The sequence below is a fragment of the Onthophagus taurus genome, chromosome 10, assembly GCF_036711975.1.
Source record: "Onthophagus taurus isolate NC chromosome 10, IU_Otau_3.0, whole genome shotgun sequence".
NCBI lineage: Eukaryota > Metazoa > Arthropoda > Insecta > Coleoptera > Scarabaeidae > Onthophagus > Onthophagus taurus.
In genome coordinates, this window is record NC_091975.1 from 7,853,604 (window position 1) to 7,870,994 (window position 17,391).

The window sequence follows — 17,391 nt, forward strand, 5'->3', positions numbered from 1 at the left end:
GGTTACGTTCATGAAAAAGTACATACTTTCCTCTGTATATTGAGAGTGTGTCAACAAAATATCTTAAGAATTCGAATTTTCGCGATTTTTTTTAATTGTTAAATTAAGTTAGTTAAAAATTGGAATTGAGTTCAAACTTTAATATCTCAGAAACGAATAGAGATTTTTATGTGCGGTTTCGTTCATGAAAAAGCATCTACTTTCCTCTATATAATGGGAGTGTTTCAACAAAATATCTTAAGAATTCGAATTTTCGCGATATTTTTAAATTATTAAATTAATGTAGTTATAAATTGGAGTTGAATTCAAACTTTAATATCTCAGAAACGAATAGAGATTTTTAAGTGTGGTTTCGTTCATGAAAAAGCATATACTTTCCTCTATATAATGGGAGTGTTTCAACAAAATATCTTAAGAATTCGAATTTTTGTGTTTTTTAAAAAAGTTTTTAAACTTATATAATTAAAAATTGAGGTTGAGTCCAAACACTATTATCTCAGAAACGAATAGGGATTTTTAAGTACGGTTTCGTCCATAATAAAGGACATACTTTTCTGTATATGTTTCAACAAAATATCTTAAGAATTCGAATTTTCGCGATTTTTTTTAATTGTTAAATTAAGTTAGTTAAAAATTGGAATTGAGTTCAAACTTTAATATCTCAGAAACGAATAAAAATTTTTAAGTGCGGCTTCGTTCATGAAAAAGCACATACTTTCCTCTATATAATGGGAGTGTTTCAACAAAATATCTTAACAATTCGAATTTTTGTATTTTTTAAAAAAGTTTTTAAACTTATATAATTAAAAATTGGGGTTGACTCCAAACACTATTATCTCAGAAACGAATAAAGATTTTTAAGTACGGTTTCGTCCATAATAAAGTACATACTTTTCTATATATGTTAGGAATGTTTCAACAAAATATCTTAAGAATTCGAATTTTCGCTATTTTTTTTAATAATTACATTAACGTAGTTAAAAATTGGAATTGAGTTCAAACTTTAATATCTCAGAAACGAATAGAGATTTTTAAATGCGGTTTCGTTCATGAAAAAGTACATACTTTCCTCTATATATCGGAAAAGTTTCAACAAAATATCTTAAGAATTCGAATTTTCGCTATTTTTTTTTCAATTATTAAATTAATGTAGTTATAAATTGGAGATGAGTTCAAACTTTATTATCTCAGAAACGAATAGAGATTTTCAAGTATAGTTTAGAGTTTTAGAGCATAAATAAATGCATAGATTTCTCTATTAATCATGAAAGTTTCATCAAGATACTCTTAAGAGTTCGAATTTCCACGATTTGTTAAAAACGATTAAAATCTCGGAACTTCGTAATGAAGTACTTTTTACTTATATATTCTTAATATAAGAATTTTTTTTAAACACCATTTTGAGAATCAAGTATATTATATCCATGACTTAGGGAGGGGTAAGAGACCTGAGTCTCTTAATTTATGAGGCCGCGGGCAAACCAGCGGATTTATGAACGGTTGGTTTTGTATCCGACGAACCTCCGCCGCTGCAACCGAAATTGCATACACAGAGAAGGGCGAAAGGGGGTGCAAAGTAAACGGGGAGACAAACGGACGCCGCATTTCGGTGTTTCAACGACTTCCTGGGTTTGTACCAGCCATTGTCTCTTCTCCTGGGTCCTTTTCGGTAAACCACAATTATACTATTCTAATAAGAAAAAAGCGTTTAAAAATAGTAGCCATCTTTGCGTTCGTTTCTTTTCATCTTTTCGAAGAAACACTATAAAAAACATCGTGATACGATCTTCTTTGCTCGGATTTTTTTCTTAACACGCCGGTCCTGACCGTGGCGCAGCGGTCATATTTCAGTATCGTAACGCGTTTATCATACGAACAAAGGTCTCCTTTATTGGTCAGTCATGTCCGGGGCTGGAGCGCCAATATTTATGGCCGGCACAGGTGAGTTACGGCCAGCTTTTATTTTGTCAAATTTGTTTGTCGACGAGAACTTGAAAGAACGAGACGAAGAAGAAGAAGAAGAAGTCGGATTTTTTCTATACGCTCCAACCATTTCTTAACGTTTTTTTATCTAGACCCTACCAAAAACACCGTAGGAGGTGTTTCTGACGCGAGAAAAGAAAGAAAAAAGCGAGAGGAAATAATAACCGTTGATTTATTTCGCTTCGAGGGATTATTTTCGGGGATTTCCTTAATTTGTCAGTATTAAAAAAATTCTTATTAAAAAGGATTTTTTGAGGTACTCTCATTATAAAGAAACAACATTCCTCAACATTAACAAAAAATAGAAGTGGAATCATCCCCAGGTAGGAAACCCAACCCAAATCACAAGAAAATGTCAGTTAAAAACTTTAAAAAGTCGAAGCGGCCATTTTTCCCCGATAGATAAGATAAATTTTAAGAATTATATTGAAGAAATATATATCCATTAAAATCGGAAATGGAAATAATTCCATATATATATAGCCAAGAAAAATCAATATACAGATGAATGACCTGGAATATAAACAGGGTTTGGTCGTTTCAAATAAAATTTTTATTAGCAAGTTAACGCGCCATCTACAACTAAGAAGAAACACTAAAATAAAATCATAAACTTTAATCACACTTTAATTTCAAATCAAAGTTTAGCAATAAAAAATAAAAAAATAATAATAAAATTTCCAAACTAAAAATAAAGGCAATAAACGAAACCGAACGACTTAAAAAGAGAGAGAAACGAAGGGGAAATCCCAAAGGCCATCAAAACAAACCGTAAACATAAAATAGCGACCGTTATTACCGACCCATTTTAACACAAAAGCCAATCGACTCGTCGTCGGCAAAGTGGTCTCTCCCGGAGCGGGCCGGATCGCTTTGTATATGGAGGGGGTAACCCAAGGTCATCGTCGATCCGCCACCTAGCAGAGAGCGGCTACACTATAAACCATGTGGAATGGGCGCTTAGCGCGTTTTCGAACCTCCGGGTGCGGTTCTCCGTCGCCATCTAGCGGGAATTAATGGGATTAAGGGACGGTTTGATGGCGATTGATGTTTATAGTTCGGGCTAACGCAACGAGAGGGCAATAAAATCACCGTAAGTGGCTACGGAACGTGCCCTGTCCGACTGAATATTTTATCCCCTTACATTTACCCGAAGAAGGAAAGATTCTAAAAAAAGAGACAGAAAGAAGCCGAAAAAGAGAAATAACCCGGAGTGTTATTTATAGCGGATATTTTTGGGATAATGACATTTTAATGCGACGCGCAATGTTGGCGCCGATTTCAACATAAAAAAATCATCATCAGGAAACGCTTTTTAAGTTAATAATATAATTATAAAAGTAATCGATTTCAATTGAATTTAATTTACGTTCGCGATTATTTTCGAAAGTGTCGATTAGTTTTAATCGAGATTCATAAAACGTCACATTACGAGCAATAATCGTTTGGCGTAACGCGGCAGTCGCGATGCGGATGACGGTATAAAACGGGGTTTTGATGACTGCTGCCAACGCGAAGACCGAGGCGCGTAAATGATTTAAAATTACCCCTCCAGACGATTTACATGCGAACCTTGCCGACGAAGAGATCTAACCGACGAGATATAAACGGCCATAATGCGGCGGATATGCAAAAACCGGTTTAAACACGTCAAAGAAGGACACGCCCGCAGCAATTCTTACACCTCCTTTAAACTAATTGAACGAGCAATTAGTTATTAACAACAAACATTACATTTTATTACCTAATGTTTTACACTTTAAGAATATTAAAATTTTCTTTTATGGAACAACTTTTTTGCTAATCGTAATTGAAAATATAAAACTTTTTGCATTAATAGATTTGATTATCAGGTTTTTTTTTAAACTGGTGACATCATGCATATGATGAAGATGATGAAGACAAAAAATGTGTTTATATAGGATTTTCCAGCTATGAAGGTGACATTGTCATTGCTGTTGCTGCAATACACAATGATGAAGAACTTAGTTTCAAGTCAGGTTGATGAAAAATATTATTAAACACGATTTATTCCTTATTTTTCTTTAATAAGATATGTAAATTAGTGGTAACTTTTTTATTCCATTGCCAAATTTGGATTGTGTACACTCATTGTATTCAGTACATCATTCTGCACATTTTCGTACCAAATATAAATCAATTACCCCCTCAGTAAGTCTTAAATTTGAGTTTAAACCCATTTTATTGAATATTTTAGGTTTTTTGTGATGGTTTTGGATAAATGTTTTATTATAACTGTTGGGAGAAAAGTTTGTAAATGAAATTTCTTTGTAATAAAGCAAAAAAACATTATCCGAGAACAATTATAAACAAACTATAATTATTACCAACCTAACGAATTTAAAATCGTATATATTTCAGACTTGCGGTGTTTAACAACATAAATGATTTTAAGTTAAAAATTAAAAATCATGGATGAGAATAATAGTAATAAAAATAGTTTATAATAAACCATAAAAACGAAATTTATGGTTTTAGATCGAAATTTTAGTTATAAACCATAAAATCCTAAATTTACGATTTTAGATAAAAATGCTTTTGTAACTTGAAAAATAAAAATGTTAGGAGAAAACGTTTTTAATAAAAATTGTTGATAATAAAGCATCAAAACGTTATCCATAAACAATTATAACTCAACTGTGATTAGTACCAACCTAGCAAGTTTGAAATCTCAAACATATCAAATTTGAGGTATTTAATAATTAATAACATAATCATGTTTAATTCAAAAATTAATGACGATAAATGAGAATGATTATCATAAAAATTGCTCATAATACAATGTAAAAAATTAATCCATCAATAATTTTATTCCAAGTACTTTGTAATTTTAGTTATTACCACAAAATCTTGAAATTTCTAAATTGGCGATTTCAGATAAAAATTCTTTTGTAACTTGAAAAATAAAAATGTTAGGAGAAAACGTTTTTAATAAAAAATGTTGATAATAAAACATCAAAACGTTATCCATAAACAAATATAACCCAACTGTAATTAGTACCAATCTAGCAACTTTAAAATCCCAAACATATCAAATTTGAGGTATTTAATAACAAAATAATGTTTAACTCAAAAATTAATGATTATAGATGAAAATGATTATCATAAAAATTGTTCATAATACAATATAAAAACTTAATCCATCAATAATTTTATTCCAACTACTTCGAAATTTTAGTTATTACCACAAAAATCGAAATTTCTAAATTTATGATTTTGCTTTTGTAACTTGAAAAATAAAAATTTTAGGAAAAAACGTTTTTAATAAAAAATGTTGCTAATAAAGCATCAAAACGTTATCCATAAACAATTATAACCCAACTGTAATTAGTACCAACCTAGAAAATTTAAAATTCCAAGCATATCAAATTTGAGGCACTTAATAACAAAATAATGTTTAATTCAAAAATTAATGACTATAGATGAGAATGATTATTATAAAAATTGTTCATAATACAATGTAAAAACTTAATCCATCAATAATTTTATTCCAACTACTTCGAAATTTTAGTTATTACCACAAAAATCGAAATTTCTAAATTTACGATTTTAGATAAAAATGCTTTTGTAACTTGAAAAATAAAAATGTTAGGAGAAAACGTTTTTAATAAAAATTGTTCATAATAAAGCATCAAAACGTTATCCATAAACAATTATAACCCAACTGTAATTAGTACCAACCTAGAAAATTTAAAATTCCAAGCATATCAAATTTGAGGCACTTAATAACAAAATAATGTTTAATTCAAAAATTAATGACTATAAATGAGAATGATTATCATAAAAATTGTTCATAATGCAATATAAAAACTTAATCCATCAATAATTTTATTCCAACTACTTCGAAATTTTAGTTATATATCATAAAATCCAGAAATTTCTAAATTTACGATTTTAGATAAAAATGCTTTTGTAACTTGAAAAATAACAATATTAGGAGAAAACGTTTTTAATAAAAATTGATCATAATAAAGCATCAAAACGTTATCCATAAACAATTAGTACCAACCTAGAAAATTTAAAATTCCAAGCATATCAAATTTGAGGCACTTAATAACAAAATAATGTTTAATTCAAAAATTAATGACTGTAAATGAGAATGATTATCATAAAAATTGTTAATAATACAATGTAAAAACTTAATCCATCAATAATTTTATTCCAACTACTTCGAAATTTTAGTTATTACCACAAAAATCGAAATTTCTAAATTTACGATTTTAGATAAAAATGCTTTTGTATCTTGAAAAATAAAAATGTTAGGAGGAAACGTTTTTAATAAAAATTGTTGATAATAAAACATCAAAACATTATCCATAAACAATTATAACCCAGCTATGATTAGTACCAACCTAGCAAGTTTGAAATCTCAAACATATCAAATAATTAATAACATAATAATGTTTAACTCAAAAATTAATGACTATAAATGAGAATGATTATCATAAAAATTGTTCATAATGCAATATAAAAACTTAATCCATCAATAATTTTATTCCAATTACTTCGAAATTTTAGTTATAAACCATAAAATCCAGAAATTTCTAAATATACGATTTTAGATAAAAATTGTTCATAATAAAGCATCAAAACGTTATCCATAAACAATATAACCCAACTGTGATTAGTACCAATCTAGTAAATTTAAAATTCTAAACATTTCAAATTCAAAAATTTAAAACTTAATCCATAAACAATTTTGTTCCATGTTTATTATAATGATAGTTAATCACAAAATATTTGTTTATGCAATATAATAAAGATAAAGTGAAATTCTCATAAGCTGAGTTGGGTCAAATGGGAGAATATATCACGCCGTAGGAAATTACATTCTCCTTGTCTTCTCCACAGGTTAATCTTAATATGTCTAATAGAATGCGATGTATAATATATAACATTAATGTTAGATTTAAATTTTTCAACACAAATTAATCTAATTATAACTAAATAACTAAAAATAACCACCAAGCAGGTTAAGTTGTGAAGATTTATGACCCCACTTAAAAAGTTTCTTTGTTATCTCTAAAGTTAACCCCTATTTTTAAAACTCTCTTCACTAGATACTCTTCTACTATCTGTACATTTTTTATTGTAATTAGGTTTGAGATAAAACAAAATAATTTAAAGTAACCCCACTTTAGTTCTTTGCGAGTGGGTTTTGTTGTAGGGGCGGGATTTTGCCGCCCTTCCTTTGCGCCTGCGATAATTCCGCAATTATTTCTGATTGAATTATAATTAGATCCGATCTTTCGCGCGCAGACCGCCGCGAGTTCTTAAAAATTATCGTCGGCCGGCAATTGGCCCGGGGATTTATGGTCGATTACCGCCCTGTAATTTACACGAGAGTCTCGGTATCTCGTAAAGAAATTAATATCCTCAGGACCACCATAAAAGAATAAAATTGTTTTCTGTATAATATTGTTTCTCTTTTATGGTTTAGGTTTAATCTAGTTTTGGTTGACTCAACAAATAACAAATCCTAAAGTAATTAACCTGAGTCAAGTTTTCCCCCTTGGAATAGAGGGAGGAGACCTTTTTCGGGTGGGATAAATCTTGTGTGTGGATTATCCGGAAGGTTGTCTAGGGAATTATCCCCAATTTGATTGACCAATAAAAGCAAACGGTGGACCTGTTTTGGATGTTGCCGAAGAGGAAACTAAATGGAACACCACAACACTAACTAAAATTCTTAATTACGTCTGGGGAACGAAACGATCCTCTCTCTGTAAACCGAACCGGGGCTGGTGTTCTTTCCTTTTTCTTCGCGGTCGTCGTCGGCTGCATATTTAAGGTGCTATTTACGAGGTCAACCGCAACGGACCGGTCTTCGGTGGAGACTTAAGAAAGACATCAGCTCCGCGCGGTCGTGATATGCAATTTCGAAAAACGCACGCACGTGACTTCATCCACGGTCCGACTTATAAGGGCCCTAATTGCCGACGATCGTTTCGAAGAACGAGAAACGGGGGCTACCGTTAATAATATACGGTTTGTGGTATCCGTTTGTTTATTTCTTTTTAAGTATCAATTGATAAATGAAAACATTTATAAATAAAAATAAAAATTCTTACCTTAATTTTTACAAGTGCAACTGCTAGCCAATCGCCGAGATCGTCTAAGTATATCCGCTCCACTAGTTCTGGTCCACTTGGGCTGCTGCCGCCGCAGCCGCCGCCGCCGCCGCAGCTTTTTGGGCTTGTGCCTGTTTTTCTTGTTCGTTAAGTTCTTTGATCGCTTGAATTTCTTTCTTTAATTTCATCCTTCGGTTTTGGAACCAAATTTTGATTTGTCGTTCCGTTAGGCAAAGCGCGTGTGCCATTTCTATACGCCGCCTCCTCGTCAGGTAATGATTCGTGTGGAACTCCTTCTCCAATTCCAACGTTTGGTACCTGGTGTACGTTTGTCTTCCTCGTCTGCGGAGTCCATTTGCGCCTAAAAAGAATTAAAACGAATTAGTCACGCAGCAAAAAAAAAAAAGATGGTTCTATAAGAATAGATGGGGGTTGATGGTTTCAAGTCGAAGTCGAGACTGAGTCTAGGGAACCATCGAATGGGGCCCAGATGGGAAGGGCAGTGCCCCATTCGCGATTGGTCCTCGGGCGACGATTCCCGCAGCGTTTCTCTAAGATGGAAACGCGAGATCGGCCATAAGAGATAAAGGTGAGGGGTCCAGGTAGTAAGTCCCCGGACGGTCGTAAGTCATGGCTCCGGACACGGAGGATTTTAAAATGGTCCGTGGCAGAAGCGGCAATTAATCAAGTGTTTTGGCTGTGGCGCTTTTTATTTATGGAGGTATTTATCTCGAACCCTCCACACCACATTTTGCAAAAAGTACCAACAAAAATTTCATCTTAATAATAATAATAATATAATACTTTATTCCCCCCATTTTACCAAAAAAGCGTACAGTACGTCAATTTAACAATAATTACATTGTAATATAATACACATTGTCAATGGTATACATCGGATTTTCCGTGATAATAGCTTTCAGAAAAATTCAAAGTAATTCTAACCAATACGGCACATTCCAGTACATAAATTCCATACAAGGTAGATATTTTATAGTCTTTAAAGTAACTTCTACAGCTATTAGTATTTTTTAGACCAAAGATTGCTCTTACACACCTCTTCTGTAGTATGAAGATTCTGTCTATACCAACACCTTATCAAAAGACAACTCCATATCTTAGCAAGGAATGGACATATGCATAATAGGCACTTAATGCTGCCTCAATGCCAGCTGATCTGGAAATAATCCGAATGGCATAGGAGAAATGAGTGATCTTGCCAGCAAGGAAATCAATATGATTGGTTCAAAATCTGCTGGCTTTATACCACTTGTGGTAGCTTTACCTTGAAGGCGGTTTATTAGTTGCCAAGACGCTCTTATTTTATTATTAGAATTAATAATGTAATCTGTATTCAACTGTTTTTTAGTAGTTTCAATTTCACTCTTTATCAATTTTTTTATTCTTGAGGCTTTCGTACATTTGTCCTTTTATTGCTGATAGTGTTTTTATTTCTTGAGTAATCCACTTACTTTGATTTTCACTAACATTTATCTTTTTTACTTTCACAATCTGATGAATTATGAAATTAAGTTTCCCAACAAATAAATTGTGACATTTCGTGGAATCAATCTTCCAGATGTTGATTTATTAAATCTAGCTTATGTTTCGTAAATATTCTTTTTTTAATATATTACGAATCATTTATTGCAGTATGGGTTTCTATGATTACTCTTTGAGTGTAATGATCCGATAAGTTTGAATGATTAGTGTCACTTCCACATGAAAGTACATTAGTAAAAACATTATCTATCAGTGTACTGGTCATTTTAGTAACTCTGGTAGGATCATTTACAGTGCCCTCAAGATTGTGTGCTTTGAATATATCTAACATCTGTTTAGACTCTTTGCTGGTTTTCTTCAAATCAATCCAAAATAGACTCCAGTGACTGAAAGAATAGATCCAACTCCGTTCTAGATTTGTTCGGAGGAGAATAAATGTTAATCACAATCATTTCAATTTTGCTCAATTTTACTGCACTACACTCTCTAATTGCAGATACTTGCTCGATACTTTTTTGTTTTAGGTGAAGTAACTCAACATACTATATTCCCCTCCGCAATAAAATACAGGAACCACCATGGGATTTCTTAGTTCTAGTAAATAAGGATGCAACATGGAAACCATCTATAAATACAGGTTCAGTTGATTTTAACCAATGTTCGGAGAGTAAAATTGCATTGACCTCACCTTCTAGACTGTCAACAAGGATCAAAAGATCAACAATTATTTGTTAAGCTTTGAATATTGTTGTGTATAAGTGGTTAATTAAGTAGTCTGTTTTTGATTCATCCGAACTCGGAATAAAAACCGGTTCACTCGAACTCCACTTGGCCACGTCGTAGCATTTTCAATCTTTTCATATTGTTCCTCTAATACAGATACTTTAAATGAAGCATACTCCTCAGGGTATTTAGCATTCATTTTTCACATTTTATGCTACGACATACAGCTTTGGGTTTTGAAATCATTTCTTACATCTTCTGAAGTTGTATTGGGATATAAACGGTAGACATGGAAATGATGATATTTTTGGGCAACCTTTAGAGTTGTATTAATTGCAGCTCCCATTATTGTATTGGAAGTGCGTTTTGCCATTATTTTTTTATAGTCATCATCAGTAGAATTTAATTAATTTTTAATCGAATCTTTGGTATATTTAACTTCTACAAAATTATTTTGTTCTAAGTCATTATCTCGATTATCTCTCATATTCTCTGTGAATTGGTTAGAGCTGACATCTAACGGTGTTGCCGTTGGGTTATTAGAAAAATTCTTTAACTTAAGAAATCCTTTCAACGATTCAATTTCAAATTACTTGTTATTTCAGACACTACTTTTACCATTGTAGCCTCCAATTTTAGTGAGATTAAATCGGCAATATCATCCATAGAGTTCAACTTCATTTGTGGATTTAAGGTTAGGTCATTTTCCTTACAGTTGTCGCAAGTCCACACTTTTAATTTCCCGGCTTCTTTGAGTTTTGAAAACTGCTCCGGTGAGATTTTAACACAGGAAGTAAGGAAATTTCCACTACAATTCCCCCTACAAGACATACAATCATCTTGACTCAAGCTTAAGCTTGAAGCAATACTGTAAAAGGTTATTAATAAGTTTACACTTGTTCGTACACGCTCTTGGACGGAGAGCATAGCCGCTTGGGGATAAAAAAGGCTGATCTGGTATTTACGAGCAACGGCATAATTGCGTGCCTGTTTCCCTTGCCCTGATTGAGATACACTCGTCGGGAGCGAGCGTGTGCGAACCGGCGTCGGCCGCTGGTCCGCCGCCGCCCATTTTACGACCGACGTCCGCGCATATTTCGTTAATAGCATGAGTGTGGCGCATTAAGGGAGCCCCATGGCCCGTCCTCAGCAATCTGCGTGCATCTAGATATGTAAAATGGCGCGCGAGGTAATGAAGATGATAGCATGGAGCGCAGAACGGAAAGGGGGATTTGCACCCCGAGGAGAACCTATCAATAACCATCGGCGATATCTTTTAAGATAACCAATCGATACATCACAATGTCGTGTCTACACCTAGATAAAAAAAGAAATAAGAAAGCTAAAATCTTAAAAGAGAGTTTTACAATTTCCCTTAGTCGGGTCAAAAAGATTTATTGGCGGCTATCCAATTCTTCGAACTTCCCCCCGAATCCCGCGGGTACAATTCCAATCAAACAAAGTAGCTACCCCAACTTGGGCGTTCCATCCCTCCCGCAAAAACTTATTTTTATTCGACCGATTTATTTGAGTTCCACCCCTTTCTTCTACTTCAATTTTCCCTCAATATTATAAATATTCACGCCGCATTGAACTCTCTTTCTCTCTCTTAACCCGAGTATTACTATTAAGCAAAAACCGGGTAGAGTTAGGGGAAAAGGAAGTTTATATAAGACCTGGACGGGCGAGGGCGGGGGGAACGTAACTCACCCCGAATTTACTGGCGCAGTTTAATTGGGAAGTCTGTCGCGTTCTCCTTCGGGCGCCATACGTTAGTCGGAGGAGCGAAAAAATGGGGTGACAAATCATCCCGCCCCCGCGTATCCAAGATGTCGCCCTTAAATCGTCCCAAAACATTTTTACCGAGGGGAAAAGACTAAAATTTTCTTACACAAAGATAATTTATAAGTCGTTAAATAACTTTGGGTATCATTCAAAAATAATCATGAGTGAGGAAAAGTATAAAACTTACTACTTAGCTTTATGTTGCGGTGATGAGACAAATTTGGATCACAACCCAAGCAAGAAAAAAGTTTTTGCAAATCGCAGAAATAATTAATCGCTATACAAAGTCAACTGTAAGTGTAACGATGCGTTGGAGTGCATTTTTATGTACATCTACTGTTTTGGGACAACTATATTACTGCTTTATGATGCGATATAACCACATTTCATTTACGACAATGATTAGACAAACTTGGATGCCAACCCAAGCAAGAAAAAAGTTTTTGCAAATCGTTATGCTAAGTGCAGAAGCAATTAATCGCTATACAAAGTCAACTGTAAGTGTAACGATGCGTTGGAGTGCATTTTTATGTGTTTTGGGACAACTGTATGACTGATTTATGGTGCGATATGACCACATTTCATTTATGACAGTATTGAGACAAACTTGGATCACAACCCAAGCAAGAAAAAAGTTTTTGCAAATTGTTGTACTAAGTGCATAAGCAAATAATCGCTATATAACATCAACTATAAGTTGTAAAGTTGTTTAAAGAACTGCTGGACACATTTTACTTCTACACGAAAACTGTAAATCTGGATATTTATGTGATATTTGAATCGAATGACGATGTAATGGTCAAAATCAAGTTGGGTTGGCGAAGATAGCGAACCTCAAAGAAGCTGTGGCGTATATAAGCCGCCGAGGTTGATATGGTAGTCTTGTCGACCAAACAGAATCTTGCCATTAATAATAATAATAAACTTTATTTCTATAAATACAAGAAAGCATAGAAAACGTCAAAAAGGAAAATTTACAATATTACATCATTGGTATATTTGCAGCAAAAAATGCGTTAACTGTGTACAGAGTTTTTTTCAAACACATAGCCGATTTAATTTTTATACTATTAGGTATGTGGTTGTATACTTTAACACAAAAATTAAAAGTACTTTTTTGCACTTTGTCATACTGAGTTTTTGGTGGCAGTAAATAATAATTTTCCATACCCCTTGGGCCATAAACATGTTGCTGTTCATATTTTGAAAAAAAAGTATAATTGATTTTTACAAACATTGCTAATTGAAGAATTATTATAGATGGTAACACAAGACGTAGAACTAGAATAGTTCTAATAATAGTGATAGTATAAAACAGGAACTAACACTAGACCTAGAATCATTCAGGTTTAGTCGTCTTGAGAGACGTGAGGCTAAACCCGAATGATTCTAGTTCTAGGTATAGTGTTAGTTCTAGTGACAGTGCAAGTGTAAAACTAGAACTAACACTATACCTAGAACTAGAAACATTCGGGTTTAGCCGCACGTCTCTAAAGACGGCTAAAGCCGAATGATTCTAGTTCTAGGTATAGTGTTAGTTCTACATAGTAACAGTGCTAGTGTAAAACTAGATCTCAACAATGTAATTGCTACCAAAGTTAGCCGCACATCTTTCAAGATGGCTAAACCAGAATAATTCTAGTTCTAGATCTTGTATTAGTTCTAGTGATACTGTAAAACTAGAACTAACACTATACCTAGAACTAGAATCATTTGGGTTTAGCCGCACGTCTCTAAAGACGGCTAAACCCAAATGATTCTAGTTCTAGGTATAGTGTTAGTTCTACATAGTAACAGTGCTAGTGTAAAACTAGAACTAACACTATATCTAGAACTAGAATCATTCGGCTTTAGCCGTCTTTAGAGACGTGCGGCTAAACCCAAATGATTCTAGTTCTAGGTATAGTGTTAGTTCTAGTTTTACAGTATCACTAGAACTAATACAAGATCTAGAACTAGAATTATTCTGGTTTAGCCATCTTAAAAGATGTGCGGCTAACTTTGGTAGCAATTACATTGTTGGGAAAATATAATCCCCCTTAATCGAATCCGGGTCGAAACCCCGAAGTTCCGGTTAAGATAATTGACTGGTAATTCTGTTTACGACCCGAAGTAAGTTACAGCCCCGTCACGGACGTTTCGGACGGGGTTGATGTAAACACAATTACAGAATCAATGCGTCCGCCGGGAAGAGCCATATATCCGCATTGTCTGTTTATTGGCCGTGTTTACATGGAAGCTGCCGCGATTATAAATAAACCGGCGAGGGGGTGGTGGGTGATAGCCCCGGGGTTTGGATGGCGGGGCTCCGGCCGCACGAGCGGTGTTTAATTACACATGTATCTGCTGTTATAAATTAACGAAAAATATAATTGCGCCATAACGGCATTAGCGCTAAACCCGGACCCCGGGGCGATTCAACGCGTCCGGTCTGTTGCAGCAGCAGCAGCAGTAGTGTAGCGGGTTGAATACGTGATCCCAACCCCTATCGCGCTTTTCCACCGTTTCAGGATTTATCTCGACGGGAAAATCTAAAATTACAACCCCCACAGATCACCAGCGACAGCACATCCATCACTATACTATCCTAAAGCGCCTTAAACCGTGAGACTTGCACTTGATTTATTAGCACCAGTAGAGGGAGTAACTTTCTCCGCCTCAGTATCTTTTCGGCCATTTCGTAGAAACTTTTGACGAATTTTAACTTTAACGCCTCGGGTTTTGCCGACATTGCAACAGCCGTTGGTTATTTTAAAGCACCACAGTAAATATAGACGAGCACGGGAGTGCACAACACATGTGGGTAGTATATCACCAGGAGTACAGAAGCACGGGTCTCTACCGCCAACGCGCCTACTCCAAAGCGCAATAATTCAATGCCCTTCGGCATTCCGATCGATGCCCGTGTCGGGGTGGCTAATTAACCACAGAAGCATCTGCTCCTAATTTTTACCAAATAACTTTGTTAATGGTATCAACCCCAACTCCATCAATCATTTTACTTCCTATAACTGCCATTTTTACACGATATTCATTTAATTCGAAAAGAAAAAAGTTCATCGTGGGTGCTATTATCGTATCTCTTAGAAGTAGGTGTCTCATCGGTAATTTCATAGCAGGGAGGGTGTATTTACAACCAGGGGAGGACTTAGGGAGAACTTGTAAAGTTATTATTCGCGACACGTAAATATACAGCCCACCGTAAAGTAGCATTTGGCTTTCATTATATCCCAGGGCGGTGCTCGGTAAATCTCCGGGTTTAATTAGCGCGATTAATTAGTTTTCTTCGGGAGGGAGAGGTAATTAGAGGCACTCTTCCAGGAGCGGCTTGGAAAACTGGAAGGGATGATTTATCGCCGACAAGTTAGTTGGAAATTCGATTCCGCTTTTCAGGAATTTCGTGTCGAACCACCTTTTATCCCCGGAGTCGTCGTTTCTTTTAGGTTTTACCGAACGGAATTACGTTTACGAACGTTTGAGGTTATCTAAAATGTCTCTGCGACAAGTGCCCCTTAATGCTTAACATAAATCACAAAAACCCTTTCGAAATAAGAAAGGGGTTACTTTAATTTTTAGTAGTAATTTAACGCGTCGTTCCCACCAACCCTACTGAAGGAATTCAAGAGCAATTAAAATTACGACTTGGGATTGATAACGAATAAAAAAAAGTTGTTTTTAAAGTCGTGTTGTGAAGTAATTGGATCATGGGAGAGGAAAAAAGTAGTTTTAGATCCGTTAGCGAGTTATAAAAATTTCTTAGTTTTCATGTCGATAGCGAATATTCGAAAAATTCCGGCGATTCCATTGTTTCCCGGTTATTAATTACGAAATGGGCCTAATTACGGGCCGTTTTATTGTCGGGTATGCGCGGCTCACCGTCACGCCATCCAACGATTCGCAGGAAAAGTCTACGGCGACAATAACAGTTTACATATTTTAACTGCCATGTTTAGAGGAAGGAGGAAAAAAGAGACGTAAAGAAGAATAAAATTAAAATTAAACAAATCATTAAAAGTTAGCAACAAAAAAAAATGATTAGCCACAACAACGTTCGCCTGCAGGAGCAATTTAATTCAATTTGAGCAGAACTAATCTCACGAAGGGCTTCGTATCCGACTTATCAATCGAACGCGCGAAACGCGGCTTCGCGCAGCCAGCATCATAAATCGCCCCTTAATTATAATATACCATCAGATTATGGTTTAACGAACAAGGCGTCCGTAATGGTATCTGCGAAATACATCTCGGCCGGCGTTTGCCGGTTCTCCGTCCTTCTCCGCGACACTATCCGACCGCCATCTACGGCAAACAGTCGAAGGTTTTGGCCTCTCTTTACCTCTCGCTCACAACCAACGAAGACTTGCGAAACGTCTCCAACCGCTATGTTAATTGCGCAACCGGTGTGTACTCGCCTTGAAATTGAGCAACTAACGTCCAAATCCGTAAAATTTATTTCTATCGAAACATAACCACAACAAGTTATCCTTGTAAATTGATTATTGTCCAAAAAAAAATTTTTTATCCCGAATTAGTCGCATCGAGCAGGCCAGCTTGAGTTTGTTAGAAACGCCCAAAAGGGGGCGTTTCGCGGTGGCGGTGGCGGCGGCGTCGTCGGCCCGTTTTGTTTCACGCCGCGGCACCAACGGGAGCCGACTTATTTACGATCCGAAACGCTTTCCCAACATCGCCATATCCGATATCAAAGCTAGGAATAAATATGTCCGCACGGCCGCAATGAGTTATATCCGAGCCACCTTTACAGGGCGCCCTCTACTTTACGGCTTCCGTACCTGCTACTTTCTGATAGCAATACACTTGCAGATACGAAAAAATAAATAAAATAGATATAGATATGTTTTATCCTAAACAATTTATCAACTATATATATATTGAGATAATGCAAAAAAATTGATGTTTTCCCTTCTAGATTTATAGTTTTCACGTTTAATGCACTACATGAAGCTGTCATAAAAACCATCAAAAGAAATCAAGACACAACCTTGATCATCATAATATAACCAGTTCATCTCTCAATCAACTAAAGAAACAAAATTTTCTGAAAGTGCAGATTGTATGATACAAAAATGTGCTTTTTTATGGGTTGATCAATTTTTGAAATTATCATTAAGTTTTTGAGAAAATTTGCGTAAAAAGCAAAGTCGCTATCACTTTACGTAGCAATATTCGCCAAAATATAAATAATATCTTATAAATTTCTTTGCCCAATTTGTTTCTACTGCCCAAATAGGACCACGATACTGCAAAAAGAGCAAGCATGCTATTTGTAGTAAGCACAGAGGCAATA

The 17,391-nt window shown here is 35.0% G+C and overlaps 1 protein-coding gene and 1 long non-coding RNA gene across 14 annotated transcripts in view; one reads left to right on the forward strand and one right to left on the reverse strand.

Moving 5' to 3' along the window:
* LOC111419107 (uncharacterized) overlaps positions 1–17,391 on the forward strand; it is a 228,790-nt gene that overhangs the window by 74,809 nt on the left and 136,590 nt on the right. The gene's annotated exons all lie outside the window — the stretch shown is intronic.
* The window catches only part of LOC111419106 (homeotic protein ultrabithorax-like), a 526,223-nt gene that overhangs the window by 30,990 nt on the left and 477,842 nt on the right, over positions 1–17,391 (reverse strand). For 6 of the 12 annotated variants that reach the window (XR_011641561.1, XR_011641562.1, XR_011641563.1 and 3 more), the window contains one exon: positions 8,359–8,436. Coding sequence is in view for 3 of the 12 variants with exons in the window: in XM_023051867.2 (XP_022907635.1) it covers positions 8,138–8,436 (299 nt within the window). In the remaining 9 variants the exon portion in view is untranslated. Of the gene's footprint in view, positions 1–8,075; positions 8,437–17,391 lie in introns of those variants that run through there. The other 6 variants (XM_023051867.2, XM_023051869.2, XM_023051866.2 and 3 more) reach the window with 4 other exon arrangements.